Source organism: Arvicanthis niloticus, chromosome 4 (assembly GCF_011762505.2).
Source record: "Arvicanthis niloticus isolate mArvNil1 chromosome 4, mArvNil1.pat.X, whole genome shotgun sequence".
NCBI classification, from domain to species: Eukaryota; Metazoa; Chordata; class Mammalia; order Rodentia; family Muridae; genus Arvicanthis; species Arvicanthis niloticus.
In genome coordinates this window covers 63,994,856-64,008,634 of record NC_047661.1, presented here as the reverse complement: position 1 = coordinate 64,008,634, position 13,779 = coordinate 63,994,856, and the positions used below count along the sequence as shown (strand labels likewise).

Genomic DNA, 13,779 nt, shown 5'->3' with positions numbered 1-13,779 from the left:
GGAGATAGAAAGTACCAGATAGGGCCATTGGCTAGGGTGGACCATGGTAACTACAGTTTAATGAATTCAGGGCTTCAGTCTTGCAACATTTGAACACTTTGGAGCTGGATGGCATCATGGTACCATGTGGATACACATAATGCCACCAAGCTGTACACCAGAGATGGTCCCAATACTAAGTATGTATAGCTTCCTACAATTGAAACAAGTTTCTCCTTCTTGTGAAGGATCTGGGAGGCAGACTTTGTCAGATTGATGCTAAGGAAGAGTGCAAGAACTGTAGGGCTGGGGGATTAGCACAGCAGTGGGCTCTTGTCTTCAATGACATGCCAGGCCTTGGGGTCTTCCCCTATAGAGAGAATGGGGATAAGGAGAGACCTGGCATAGGTGGCACGGAGCTCGAGAGCAAGGTGACAATGGTCATGGCTGGGCTGGCGCATCCTGGATTTGGCACTTTGTCTGCTTTGACTTCACTTTTACAGCCTACTGGGACTTTTGTCAAATGCCACTGTGTGTGCGAGGTTCCAGCACACTAAGGCCAGTTCTAAAGGGCTTTGCAGCCGAAACACTAGCTCTGTGGCAGCCAGAGTTTGGGAAGTGAGATAAGCTCCTTACATGGGCGGTGATAACCCTCTTTTGAAGGGCTTTAACAAATACCTTTATAGCTGTTATAAGGATCCCGTTTGATAAGCGGGAGAATCAGTCACCAGGTAAATCTGAGGGTGCCAGAGAGCAGGCTCTGTCCTTAAATGCTATCGTTTGTCTCTTGTTCCTTGTTTGGGTGAAGTGCTGGCCTTTTGTTTTCTTGGTAAGCTGATCAGTCATGACCAGCCAAGGCTTTTCCTTAGGGACTGGCTGAGTGGGACCAATTTGAGAAACGGCTTGGGCTGTGGGGATATCTCCTGCAAGCTAGAGCCGTCCTTGACTTTGAGCATGTTGGCTGCCCCTTTGAGGGGCTGGGGCTCCTGGAGGCTGGTCTATCTAATGAAACTATGATGTAACCTGGCATCCCACACTACCAACTCCAGGGATGCCACTTGGCTTGGCCAGACTGTGATTGGATGCTTTTCACAGACCTGTCCCTGTTTCTGGATAGACCTCCCTACCTTGGTGTAGGAGGAAGCTACATTTACTGATTCCATGGGAGACCCACCAGTGCTAAACTCACAGAAACCAGATGGGGGAAGAATCAGAGAGAAGCAGGCTAACACTCTGTGCCAACACTGCTTTGGGGGAAGCCACAAGATGACACTTCTGAGGCACAGTTTCCTTATCTGTCAAATAGGGATAATGAGAGTAATTTCTCCTTGCTTTCCAGCAGTGGTGGCTATGGACCTATGCCAAGTATTCAGAGCCCCAGAGGGTGGAAGGGTGAACAGGATGAGGGTGGAGTTGGAAGTGGGGGCTGGGGGGAAGGATGCTCCAGTCCGGGATTAAACACAACAAGAGGTGGCAATTTAGTGAGAGAATTATACAACAGGCTTGTTTCCATTCTAGGTAGACATGGATACAACTGTATCAGTGAGCGTGTTCCTACTTGTGGCCTTTTAATTTACAAGTTTTAATGAGCAGTTTTCTGTCTTAATAAATTGAGATTCCCTGTCCCAGTGGGAGTGTTTCTCCTAAGAGTGTTAAGTTTCACAGGCTTTATTTCCCTCTCTTTTTCTTTTCTTCCTTCCCACTGAACTTGAACTGAAGTCCTCGGTAGGAATCCTGTACGCAGGGTGCCCTCTCAGCCTGGAAGCTTATTTTATAGCTGGCAGGTGATTGTGTTAACATCAAATAAACCCATAGGTTAGTAAATAATGAGATTGTTTAAGATTAGTCTTCAAAAGGAGACAACTATACCTTGTAAAAATTTAACCTTATAGCCAGGAAGTGACATTAACGGTCTTGCTGTTGCTTACAAACTTGAGTCAACCCAGAGATGGAGAGTTTGGTCTGAAACCTGATTCTCTTTTGTTCTCGATGAGTCTCTGTTGGTCTCTATTTCACATCAAGCCTCTCTTTACCAAAAGACAAATGGGGGGGGGGGGGGGGGAAGGAGTTTTCAGTCATCTTCCATCCCTTATCCTGAATTCCGGAGGCAAAGATAACTTCTCAGCAAACCCCTACAGGTTCTACTCTATTGTTTAATAAAAATCTTCTTAAATTATTGTTTCTGAATATTTAAAACTTGCTACAGCCCAATCTAGGTTTGAAGGTACAAATAGGATAGTTATATTAACATCTGTTAAATCAAAAGATGCCATATAATACCAGGCCTGGTGGTGTACACCTTTAATCTGAGCAGGCAGATCTCTGGGATTTTGTGAGTAGCCTGGTCTACATATAATATAAAGTACCTTCTAAATCAGAGACAGAGGGAAAATGTATGGATCTGAGACTTCCTGGCAAAAGGAGAATGTTTTTAAAAATTTTTGAGCAAACAAAATGTAGAATCCTTTTTTTTTGAGACAGTTTCTGACTGGCCTTGAACTTTTGATAACCCTCCTGCCCCAACCTCATGAGTGTTAAAATCATAGGCGCCTACCACAGGTGCCTACGATACTTCCTTACTTTCTCCTAAATGGGTGATTTATGTCTGTCAATCAGCCCTGGGCCCCGGCCTCAGCCGAGTTGTCGCTGTATTCCGCCATTTCAGTTCTTATATGATAAGTACGGGCTGCATGTAAAAGAAATCTTAAATTAAATTAAGACATTATCTGTTTGAATGTATGTACTAGTGTGGTAAACATACATCTTGTGTATGGTTTTTGGACTAGAACTCAGGGCCTTGCACTTGCTAGATAAGTGCTCTACCACTGAACTACCCAGTTCCAGAATGAATTGGGGGTGGAGGGTGGTGTGGCTATTGTCATAGAGACCAGGCTTGTCTCCAACTCGCTCTGGAGCTTAGGCTAGCCTTGAACTGCCTCTCTCCTCTGTCTTTTATGCTAGAATGACAGTGTGTGCCTCCACAGCCAGTGCTGTGTGTCATTTTTACTGCTAGGAAAGGACAGTAAAAATTTTCATAAAGCCATATTAGGAACATGTGTTAATTACCATATTTACATATGTAAATGTGTTCCCTTGTGCACCAGTATTATACTTTGACAGGGTTTTACCTTTCTTGTTTTCTCCAGCTGCTTTTTTTTTTTTTTTTTTTTTTTTAATATTTATTTAGTTATTTTGTTGTTTTGAGACACGGTCTCTCTGTGTGGCCCTGGCTATAACATACTAGTATTCACTATGTAGACCAGACTGACCTGGAACTCACAGAGATCCATCTGCCTCTGCCTCCCAAGCACTCAGATTAAAGGTGTGTGCCATACCCTGCCTGGACTGGGCTGCTTTTATTTATATTTAAAACGTCTTATGTATCTGTTTCTTTCCAGATTACCGTCTTGGATGCAAAGCGAAGCATGAACATTGGCATATTTCTTAAGCAGTTTAAAAAGTAAGATTTTTTTTGCATGTGTCTGGAATTGTAGCTACCTTCATGCTATGAGGGTGTGACTGAGCTGAAATTCAGATTATAATCTTAGCTAGGGACATTCCGTCCTCCTCTATGTCCTTCCGAGATGTGTGGCTCTGTGGCCTATAAGGGTCTGTCTTTGCAGTGAGCTCACAATCTGAAATGAGGAAGAAAGGCCCAGCAGTGTCCATTGGAGGCCTGTATATCAAGACAGTATGTGTGTGCGTGTGCCTGTTTAATTCTTTGACCATTTCATATACACATATACAGGGTTTAGGGAATTTGATCCCTCATTACTCTCATCCCTGCTGCCCCTGAAAATGTTCTCCCTAATAAGCTAACAAGTACAATTCTATTTTGTTGTTGTTGTTCACCTACTGAGTTTAATTATGGTTGCTTACATGAGCCCAGGGGTCATTTACAGGGACACAGGCAACCTATTAGTGGTTATACCACTGAGGAAAACAGCACCAGCCCCAGGCATGAGGCCTTGTGAGCCCCTCATCAGGGAGTTTTCACTCATCCTCTGCTAAAGATCCCAGTGGTTGGTGCTGTCTCCCTGGGATTCCCAGGGACTTTTTCTGGACGAGGGAGCCTTAGAGTGGTTTTCAGTAGTGGCACTGCTTGGTCCTCTGGACCAGGAAGAAGCAGGCAGAAGAGAGGGAGGGGGCGGCAGTGGGGAGGGGGTGTGATTTAGTTTTTATTGGCTCACTTCCCTGTTGGCACTGCAGACAGCCAATGCAATTCTCTATCTTTTCAAGGTCTCCTCAGTCCATCGTAGAGGATATCCTTCAAGGAAAGAGTGAGCATTACGGGTCAGAGACGCTTCGAGAAATCCTTAAGCTTTTGCCCGAGTCAGAAGAGGTAAGGAACTTGGCATGCTGAGTTTTGGGTGTTTGGAGTGGGGTGCAAAGGTATATGTTCTACTGGGTGTAAAAGGCCCTGTACGAAGGGTACTGTCCTTCCCCAGATCAGAAGGGTCTCATGTCGAAGTAGAAGGTGACACACAGTCTGATAGAAAGAGCCAGGCCTATAGACTCAGTGTCTGTTCACATGGAGCGGCAGTGCCGCCAGACTGAGGGCAAGGTCCTGAGCACCTGCGAACTTTAGATTCCTCTCCTGCAAAATGAGGACAATAGCCCTTACCTCACCGGCTCCCAAGATGACTAAGCCCGGCTTAAACAGCCAGCATGGTTCCTGGCACAAGGGAGCTCAATAAATTTCAGGTTTTTTTCCCATCATCTTAACATTTGACCTTTGCTTAGAATGAACCCAGGTTATAACACCTACACCTTGGGGTATTTTGTTTGTTTGTTCTTTTAGGTTTTTTGTTTGTTTGTTTGTTTGTTTCAAAAGGGAAAAGAAAAGCAGTTTTGGATAAAGACATTGTAACTGTCAGTGAGTATTAGCATACATACGGTGTTCATGTAACTGACTAAAAGGGAGGACTCGTGGTCACAGAAAGTACTGTGCTAGGAAGGTATTGGTTTTGTTTAGACCACACTAGTTATTGGGTAGTTAAAAGCTTCATAGGATAAAAGAGAATAGCAATTTAAAACTTTACAAAATATATTTCTTAGTGTGTGTGTTGGGGTTGAGTGAGTTGATATAGTGCTCCATTGGAGGGCAGAGGGCAGCTTTGTCGACCCCCAAGGGTCAGATTCAGCCCACACACACCTGACCTAAAGGCTAGAAAGAACCCTTAGTCACAGAGCCAAACCCCTGGGCCTTGGCGCTAGAATAGGAATTGTTAAAGCCATCCACAATTGAGGCGATAGCAACCCTTATTTCTGAAGAAAGACTCAAGAAGAAATTACCCACGTCCATATGCTTATAATCACTAAAATGGCATATGACTTTATAAAAGATTTTATTTCTGTAAATAAAAGTCAAAAGAGACAATTTCTAGGTAGAAGGTAAGAGTGGCTGAGGTGTGGGTCGAATGTCTGAGGCTCTGGTAGATCCCTAGCACTGTATGAAAAACAAATAAAGAGGTAAGCGTCTCACAAATCCTCTTTCCCAAACGTCCTTGGGCTCCTCTCGTGAACCCCCCATCCCAGACACCATTTATGAAAGTTTACTCTACTGCCATTAAATAACAGGAGGCGGAGATTTTTTTTTCTTTTATGTTGACTGGATATTAGTGGGTAACAGGAGACTCTGGTTATAGTCATAGATATCTGACAATGGGACACACTCTCTCTGCTCCAGATTTTGTTTACAAATGAAGTGTAATTCACTTAAACCCAGATTAATTAATGGCATTCATTAATGTAATTGAAGCGTCTTAAAGAACATCTGCCCTTTCTCTTTTTTCCTGTATGAAGAATGAGGGTTTCAGAATCTCTGCTAGCACAGGTAGGACCTAACTAATTTGGGTTTTAAAAAGATAGTTTGTCTCAGCTTGGGATGTAGCTCAGAGTGCCTCCCCGACATGGATGCAGCCCTGGGTTTCAGTGGGTGTGAAACTCTTTCCTCGTGGCCTCTTTCCTGACCCTCCCTAGGGCTGTTCTGAGTGCCCAGCCTAACTGAACTCCCCATTTTTAAAAAGAGATTATCAAATTTGACAGTGTGTATGCAAGTACTCACAAGGCTCCTCGTGGTAAACTGAGGCTCGAGGGAGGCTGCCAGCTTCTCGCTGTGACTAGCTGGGGACACTGTGTTCTTAATATTTGTATTTTTCATGTCCAGTTCAAAAATGATTAGAAAACACAGAGGAGTTTTTCCCAAAGAGCAAAGAGCTGTCAAAGCGTCTCTAGTTTAAAGATCCTTTGTCTCTTGAGTTTTGTGGGATATCACTGGAACAGAGACTGTACAGGAGTGGGGGTGGGGTAAGTGAGGAAGAAGTACCTGAGAGCTAGCCTGGTCTCCCAGGTCCCCCAGCTCCAGTTAGTTGAGCTAATTGCAAAGAAGCCTGGGATGGGACCCCTGAGGTGCCTTTGTATCCCCTGACTACAGGCCAGAGCACACACACACACACACACACACTCCTGTGCAGGGTCACCCTCCATCTAATCATCTAATCGTGTGACAGGCCTGTCCCTTATCTTGTTTACATTACTGACTCTTGGTGGCAGCTCACCACACACTTCACACTCAGCTTCAGCAGAAACACCCACCAGGCCACCCCTGCTGGAGCTGCCGGGTGTCGGTGCTGTCCAAGGGGCTGCAAGGGAAACAGAAGCTGCCTTAAGAAGGCTTGTGGCCTGTGGTACTCTCTAGACTCTAAGAGCCCCAGTGATCCATGATGGAGGTGAACAGATACGCTAAGGACATGGAGGTGCCTGGGCCAAGTGAGAGGGGTTTAGGAACCTGCAGAGACACAGGAACAAATGCTTAAGTGGACTGGAATGTAACACAGTTCTTAGTTTTAACACAGGAAAGGACTAAACTTCTCCGGAAGCCCTCCTATGCTAGGCACTAGATGGGACAAAATGAAATTCTATAGTGCCGTATTTACAGCACTTATCCAGTGACTAACACAGAGAAAGTCCATCAGTCACAGAGGTGATTATTCTGTACCCTTTTCTTCATCTGCCCTTCGCAGGAACATTAGGAGATTCACCTTATTTGCAAACAGCATCTGCTCTCACAGGTTAGACGGTGCCTCAGGATTGCCAGGTGTACAAGAGGGATGGACTTGAACCCTAGTTTCTTTGACCCTGAGCAGTTCTTTCTGTTGCCCTCTGCTACCTTTCCTTGGAGGAAGGAAGGCCAAAGGTTGTCAAAACTGTGTGCCTCACACCACGTGGTCTGGCAGCCTGCCATCACCTCTGCTATCTCAGCCACTGGTGTGAGCAAGTGTCATTCGAGCCCGCCTGTAACCTTATCAGCACGCTGACAAATATGAGCGGAAACAGCCGTTTTAGCTCCTGCCTGGCTCCTCCGCTGACAGGCTAGCCAAAATCAAGGTTAATTTGTCATCAGGAATTTCTCTGCCCTTCACCACTTATCCTTTATGTGGCCTGTTTGTTCATCTTTCTTCCAGTATGTAGTTAACCCATGCAGAGGAAGAAATGCCCCCCTTCCCCCCGCCGCCCCATATAAGTTTTAGGTGTGTTTTTTGTCTACCAGTGACTCCTGTGTCAGGGATGAGGGCAAGGAGAGGCTGGGGTCGCCGTCCACCTGGCCAGGCCTGCTTTAGCTGTGGGCCACTGCTCCATTGACAGTCTCAGTGTACACAGCTGGAAGGTGCTGGTTGAGCTGCCTGCTCTGGTCTTTGGTGGCCACTCCCCCTACCCCTCACTGAGGAAGAAACCGGGCTTCCTGAATGCTGGAGCAGCCCTTGATCACCGAGCACACTCTCCGCCCTAGCTTTTTAGTTGCTTGGCCTCTGCCTCTTCTGTAGGTAGCATGTTCTGTAGGAAGTCCTGCCTCTCTGAGGCTGTGCCAGTAGAATGGGGCAGGAGGAGGAGGCTGCCATTCAGCCTTGCGAATCTTAAGAGCATGTTCTGGCTTTTACAACACACAACAGGGCACAACAGGGATCACAAGTTAGAGGCCCTTGGCTCAACCAAGCAAAATTATGCCTAACAGTGTTTAAGGTGTTTTTTTTTTGTTTTTTTTGTTTTTTTTTTTGGGGGGGGGGTAATGACAAGAATGCATAATAATTACAGTTTGCTCACCTCTCCTCTTGCCTCTCCACCACTGGGAAGGCACCGTAATCCCTCTTAATGAATACAAGGCTTGTTCAGAACTAACGTGAAGAACTATATATACAGCATTTAAATTTCTGCCTACTATCTCCTTTCCCTTAAGATCTACAAACAGTCTGGGCCTTCTGCATAAGTGAAGGAGATTAATTCTTGCTCTGTCACAGTTTAGTATATGTTTAGTAGAAGTACTTAAAGTTTACTTAGAATGCCGTTTTCCTAAGCTTTGCACACAGCGAGAGAGGGGGTCTTCTAAAAGGTTCAGCCTCACTCTGCCCCTGCCCATATATAGTGAACTGTTCATTCAACTCTGCTCCAGGAGGAATCAGAATCCAGCCTAGGGCTGTCTCCGCTCACAAGCCAGGCGCTGGCTGGGTTTGAGCTAAACCGGAAGTGTTCCGTGTCCATATGTAGCAAGGTTTAAAAATGGTAAATTCACTTTGCAGCTTTCTGCAACTGGGGCAAATGCAGTTTTATACATGGCTGTTTTCTGCTCTAACCGAAAAATAAGCAAATAGCAACAACAGACAAAACCAAAAGGCACTCTGGGTGTAGTTCAGGAGCAGAACGTTTGCATAGCAAACATGAGGCCCTGCCTGGCTTCATCCCAGCCCTGCCAAATGAAACAGGTGAGAAAAGCCACCTTGAGAGATCCAACACTGGGTTCCTGGTGCTGCCAGGTCTGGCTACAGTTCCCATTGCTCCAAAGAGCTTGAAATCATGTTGCCAATAATAATCCAGAGAGCGGAAGAGAACACACTTGCCCAGAGCTTTGTGAAGAGTAATTTGTCTGGGTGGGTGGCTCCATGATAGATCTGGTGTGTAGCATTACAAAGCCCCTGGGATGAGTATCCAGAGTTAAGATGAAGAAAAAATGTAAATTGATCAGTACTTCCTCTCAACAGTTAGCTGCAAGCCTGGGTAGCGCCTGTCACTAACGGGACTAAGGTGCTGCTCACCATAAAGACTCTTAAGAGTGTCCTTAGAAGTGACTTTACTCTTAGCTTGGTCTTGTTTTCTATGTGGAGAAGGCAGGACTTTTCTGTCTGATCAGTTTGAGGGCTTTGGATCTCAGCTTGTGAGTTCTTTGCTGTACGCCCACGCCAGAACTCTCTACTACAGGAGGTGGGTATGTGTGTGTCTAAAAACCTTCATCTAGGTTTTTTTTTTTTTTTTTTAAATAACCTGTTCATAGTGGATATGTAAAAATAACTAAAATAAGGAGCTAGTAAAAAGAAAAACCACTGGTGACATTGCCACTTAGTTTACCGAGACCTTAAGTATCTTACTTTAGATTAAGAGCATTGGTACATATTGATGGAATTCTGTATCACGTGCATGACAGAAGGCGCTGATCAAACCCAGCTCCCTTCGTCCATGTCCTCCCTTCCCTGGACGAGCTTACTAATATCCGTCCTACAGTCAAGACATTTCTTAGCCTCTGTGTAGGACACACAGGATCCGGCGCGTGTCATTCAGCAGCAGGCTCACTCCATTTACCGTAACGCTGTCTGGTTCCATTCATTCTGTTATGAAAGACACTTGTCTATAGATGAGTGGTGCCCCACTAAGTATAACTCTGTAGGTTCTTTTCTTATTGCCTGCTGATTGGCATCTAGGCCCATTTTATAGCTTAGCTACATCATAGGCAGACATCTTAACAGCTATTGTTAAGTTGAAGCTTTTTTCCCTTCTAACTACCTGCTGGAGATCCAACCTGTACTCACTCCAGTAGCGTAGACCAAGCTGGGCTGTAGCCCACTGGAAGAGCATGGGCTCCCATGTCCAGGCCCTGGGTTCTATCCCTCAACACTGGGGTTGGGGGATGAGGAGGCGCTTGGAAAGATGACACAAATCTATAATCCTAGCATCCAGAAGGCTGAGGAGAGAACATCAAAAGTTTGAGGTTAGCTTAGGAGGTTAGCTTAGGTTAAATAGCAAAACCCTACATAAAAAGAACACACCAAAACAATAGTCACTTACATCCACAGTCTGTTGCTTTATTCTGAAGGAAATTAGTAAGGTGGGGGGGAGGGGTGAGTTTATTTAGTTCAACCATGAAAAGAAAAAAAAAAACCTGATTTTTCTCCCCAGTGGTGCCCAAGGCACTTTTGACTTTATAGAAAGCCACAAGACAGAAAATGTGTGGATTTAGCTGGGAGCATTACCCGCCCTTTCCTCAGGGAAGGCAGGGTTGCCTCCTTGTTTTTACTAGGCTGTGTTCATTCTCTTGGTGTGGAAGTCACTAGTGTGCCTTTAGAATTTAGAAAATCTCCTCTGTCACTCCACTGGGTTCTTCTTCAGCATGAGCCACAGCATCTAGCACCAAGCATCTAGCACCAAGCATCTAGCACCTAGCATCTAGCATCTAGCACCTAGCATCTAGCACCTAGCATCTAGCACCTAGCATCTAGCACCTAGCAGGGCTGTAACTGACTTTAATGCTACAGTTTTATTTTCTTGTTATTTTAAAGCTATTCACTTTGGATCAAAGCCATGGTGCAAAAAAAAAAAAACAAAAAAAAAACAAAAAAAAAACAAAAAACCACTGTCTAGTGGTTTCTCCATGAGCTGAGCCCCAGGGCCACAGCATTTAGGCCTGGGACTCCAGGATAGAATGCTTGGCTCGTCTGCTCATCCCCAGATATAAAGATGGATAAACAAGCAAGCAAACAAATAACACAGTTGTTGTGGATTTCCTCTTCTTTCTCTTAGAACTACATTTTTTTAAATTTGTATTTCTTAGTGAAACATTACTGTCTTCGAAGTATTCTAAGATGAAATATAAAGTAATCTTAATCTTAAATTTTAATCAATGATTTGGCTTTTTTTTTTGTCCCCTCCCCTTTTCTTTTGTCTTTTAGGTAAAGAGATTAAAGACATTCAATGGTGATGTGTCCAAGCTTTCTCTGGCAGATTCCTTTCTGTACTACTTGATTCAGGTGCCAAAGTAAGGACACAGTCCCTGGTCGCTGTTCCCTGTGGAGCGGGGTTGCTGCTGACTTTAATGCTGCAGCTTTGTTTTCCTATTGTGTTTTAGCTATTCACTTCGAATCGAAGCCATGGTGCTAAAAAAGGAATTCTTGCCATCTTGCTCTTCTCTGTACAAGGACATAACGATTCTGAGAGCTGCCATGAAAGGTAATTGGATATGTGTTTTCCACAGTTAGTTAGTTTTTGTCAATTCTGATGGCTGTTTATCTTTAAAAAAAAATTCAGAAATGGAAAGTCCCACTTTTGGATCACCTAAAAAGGAGACCGGCGTAAGTAGAGATGAGCAGTTCAAGTAATGAACATTAATTTGCATATTATCTTTCCATGGAAGAAAGTTTCTTTCATCTCAGGCTTCAGAGTAAACCTTGCAAGTCACAGCCCGTCTTGCTTCTCGGCATGGTTAACTTTCCGTGGTGTGTGTGTGGTGTAGATGCTATGTAGTGTGTGCAGGGTGAGTGCGTGATTGTGATGTCTGTGGTATGTGGTATGGTGTGTTTTGTGGATATGTTATAAAGGTGCTTGCATTATGCTTATGTGTGGTGTTTGTGGTATGTAGTATGTGTTGTGTATGTGTGTGGAGCTTGGTATGTAGTATGAGGGGTGTGGTTTTGGTGAGTGTATGTAGTGTGTACATGTGTGTGGCACATATAGGCACTACGCCTGTGTGTCCTAGTCTGTCTACATCTTCCTTTCTCTGGCCTCTGTTGACTGGGATGATCTTCCAGAAACAGGCAGGCCTCTGTTCCAGGCTGCACACAAACACGCACTCAGCATTGTGCCTTTTTCTGCCAGGGCTTCTGAGTTCTCTATTCTGTGGTTTCTCCCACCTTCCATCCCTCTGGACGGCACCTGAAGGTCTGTTAAGTCTGAGATAGGTCAGCTGATCCTTCCACCTCTTGTAACAGCTAAACTCTTCTTGTCCAACCTCCTCTGTCCTGCTCTGCCTCCTAGGACTGAGGCCTTTGTTCCTGTGTCTCTAGAGTGTTAGCAGCACTGCAGCTCCCTGGCATGCACTGCCCTGGGACAGGCAGGGCCACCCGCCTTCCCCTCTTCAGCTCTCCAGCCTTCAGAGCCAGCCTGGCTCCCTCACTGTTACCTCTCTGTTTTCTTTTCTGGAACTGTTTATTCCTATTTGATGTTCCTGCTCGCTGGCTCCTGCCTGTGCTGAGAGGACAGCTTTCCCTCCAGCCCACCACGTTTTCTTCACTCTTCACGGTAGAGCAGCACCAAAAATGAAAAGGACATTTTCCTTCTTCCAATATGGAGGCCTCTTGTAGTCCTTCCCGTGCTGAGGCTATTTGTTGCAGAAACGGTGAAAGGACTGAGCTTCTTGTTAACACAGCCATGGGTGAGCTTGTTTTGGTATTGAGCAATATAAATTTGTGGGCACGGAGGAAACGTTTCTTATCTTCGTAACCTTCCCAAACTGGCCTTCTCAGATAACAAAATACAGGCACTGATCCAAATGTCATGTTTTGAAAGTAAGACCAGACTTAGTGGAGACTGGTGACCTACAAATATCATAGGTGACATTTTATTACCAATACTGTCATTTTAATAACCGAATGTTTGTTTTAGCTTTCCAAATGCATACTTTCATTTTTCTTTATAGAAAAATGTATTTGCAAATGTATACTTTCATGTTTCTTTATAGACATGTATAAGAGATTTTGTATAAATGAAGAATTCTTTTACCAATATGTTACCATAAGTTCCCTCTTATAATCTTTAGGCAATCCAAATGAAATGTGCTTTGAATAAAATGGAAAGATGTTTTGGGTAGTAGGGCCTGAGGGGTGATGGTTTGCAAGTTATTTACATGATATCCCAGCTTGCTTTTTTTTTTTTTTTTTTTTTTAAATATTTTCCTAACTCACTGGCTAAGCAAAATGATGCTGGCTATCAGTTTTTATATTTCATAAAAACAGTCTCAAAGAATAGTGAGAAAAGAGGGAAAAATCAAAGAATTGTCTGCTGAGGGTGGGAAGTTGGCTTTCATGGCTCAGTGTCTCCTTGAGCTTCGGTGTTTTCTGGGACTCGGGAATTGTTAGTGAACCATCTTGCATTTGGATGCCCTACATGTTTGATCCCCAGCTAAGCACCAGGACATGGACCATCTTGTATTTCTATTATTATCATAGACATGATTACAGCAGAGAGTGGGTTTGGTTTGGGGTGAGCCTGCTTCACACACACATCCTTGAACCTGGATGTGGTGGCTGTGGTTCGTGCATGTGAGGCCTTTCTAACATGCAGTGGTGTGTTCCTTTCAACAGAGCTGATGTTATGTGAGGAGCTACACTCAATATTACACTTGGTGCTCCAGGCTGGGAATATCATGAATGCTGTAAGTATAATTCTAAACAAGATGTATAATCTGCCCATCTGCTGTCTGACTGCAGGCTCAACACATTTCTTTCTCTTGCCTTGTCTTCTTTAGGGAGGGTATGCTGGCAATGCCGTAGGATTTAAACTGTCTTCTCTACTCAAATTGGCGGACACAAAGGCCAACAAACCTGGAATGAATCTTCTGCATTTTGTAGCTCAGGTAAGTGATGTAGAAACAGAGAGAGTGTGAAGACCTGCGGGAGACAGTGTGGTTTTCCCAGTTAGGAAAAGGACAAAGAATATGTCTAGAAGATTCTGCTTTTGGGAGCTTTGTGGATTGACAGTTTG

General features: G+C 44.5%; 1 protein-coding gene across 2 annotated transcripts in view; it reads left to right on the top strand.

Moving 5' to 3' along the window:
- Fhdc1 (FH2 domain containing 1) overlaps positions 1 to 13,779 on the top strand; it is a 40,117-nt gene that overhangs the window by 12,507 nt on the left and 13,831 nt on the right. For both annotated transcript variants that reach the window (XM_076932590.1, XM_034500965.2), the window contains exons 4-9: positions 3,378 to 3,439; positions 4,219 to 4,321; positions 10,974 to 11,059; positions 11,150 to 11,250; positions 13,380 to 13,450; positions 13,544 to 13,651. In XM_076932590.1, the coding sequence (XP_076788705.1) occupies positions 3,378 to 3,439; positions 4,219 to 4,321; positions 10,974 to 11,059; positions 11,150 to 11,250; positions 13,380 to 13,450; positions 13,544 to 13,651 (531 nt within the window). The remainder of the gene's footprint in view (positions 1 to 3,377; positions 3,440 to 4,218; positions 4,322 to 10,973; positions 11,060 to 11,149; positions 11,251 to 13,379; positions 13,451 to 13,543; positions 13,652 to 13,779) is intronic.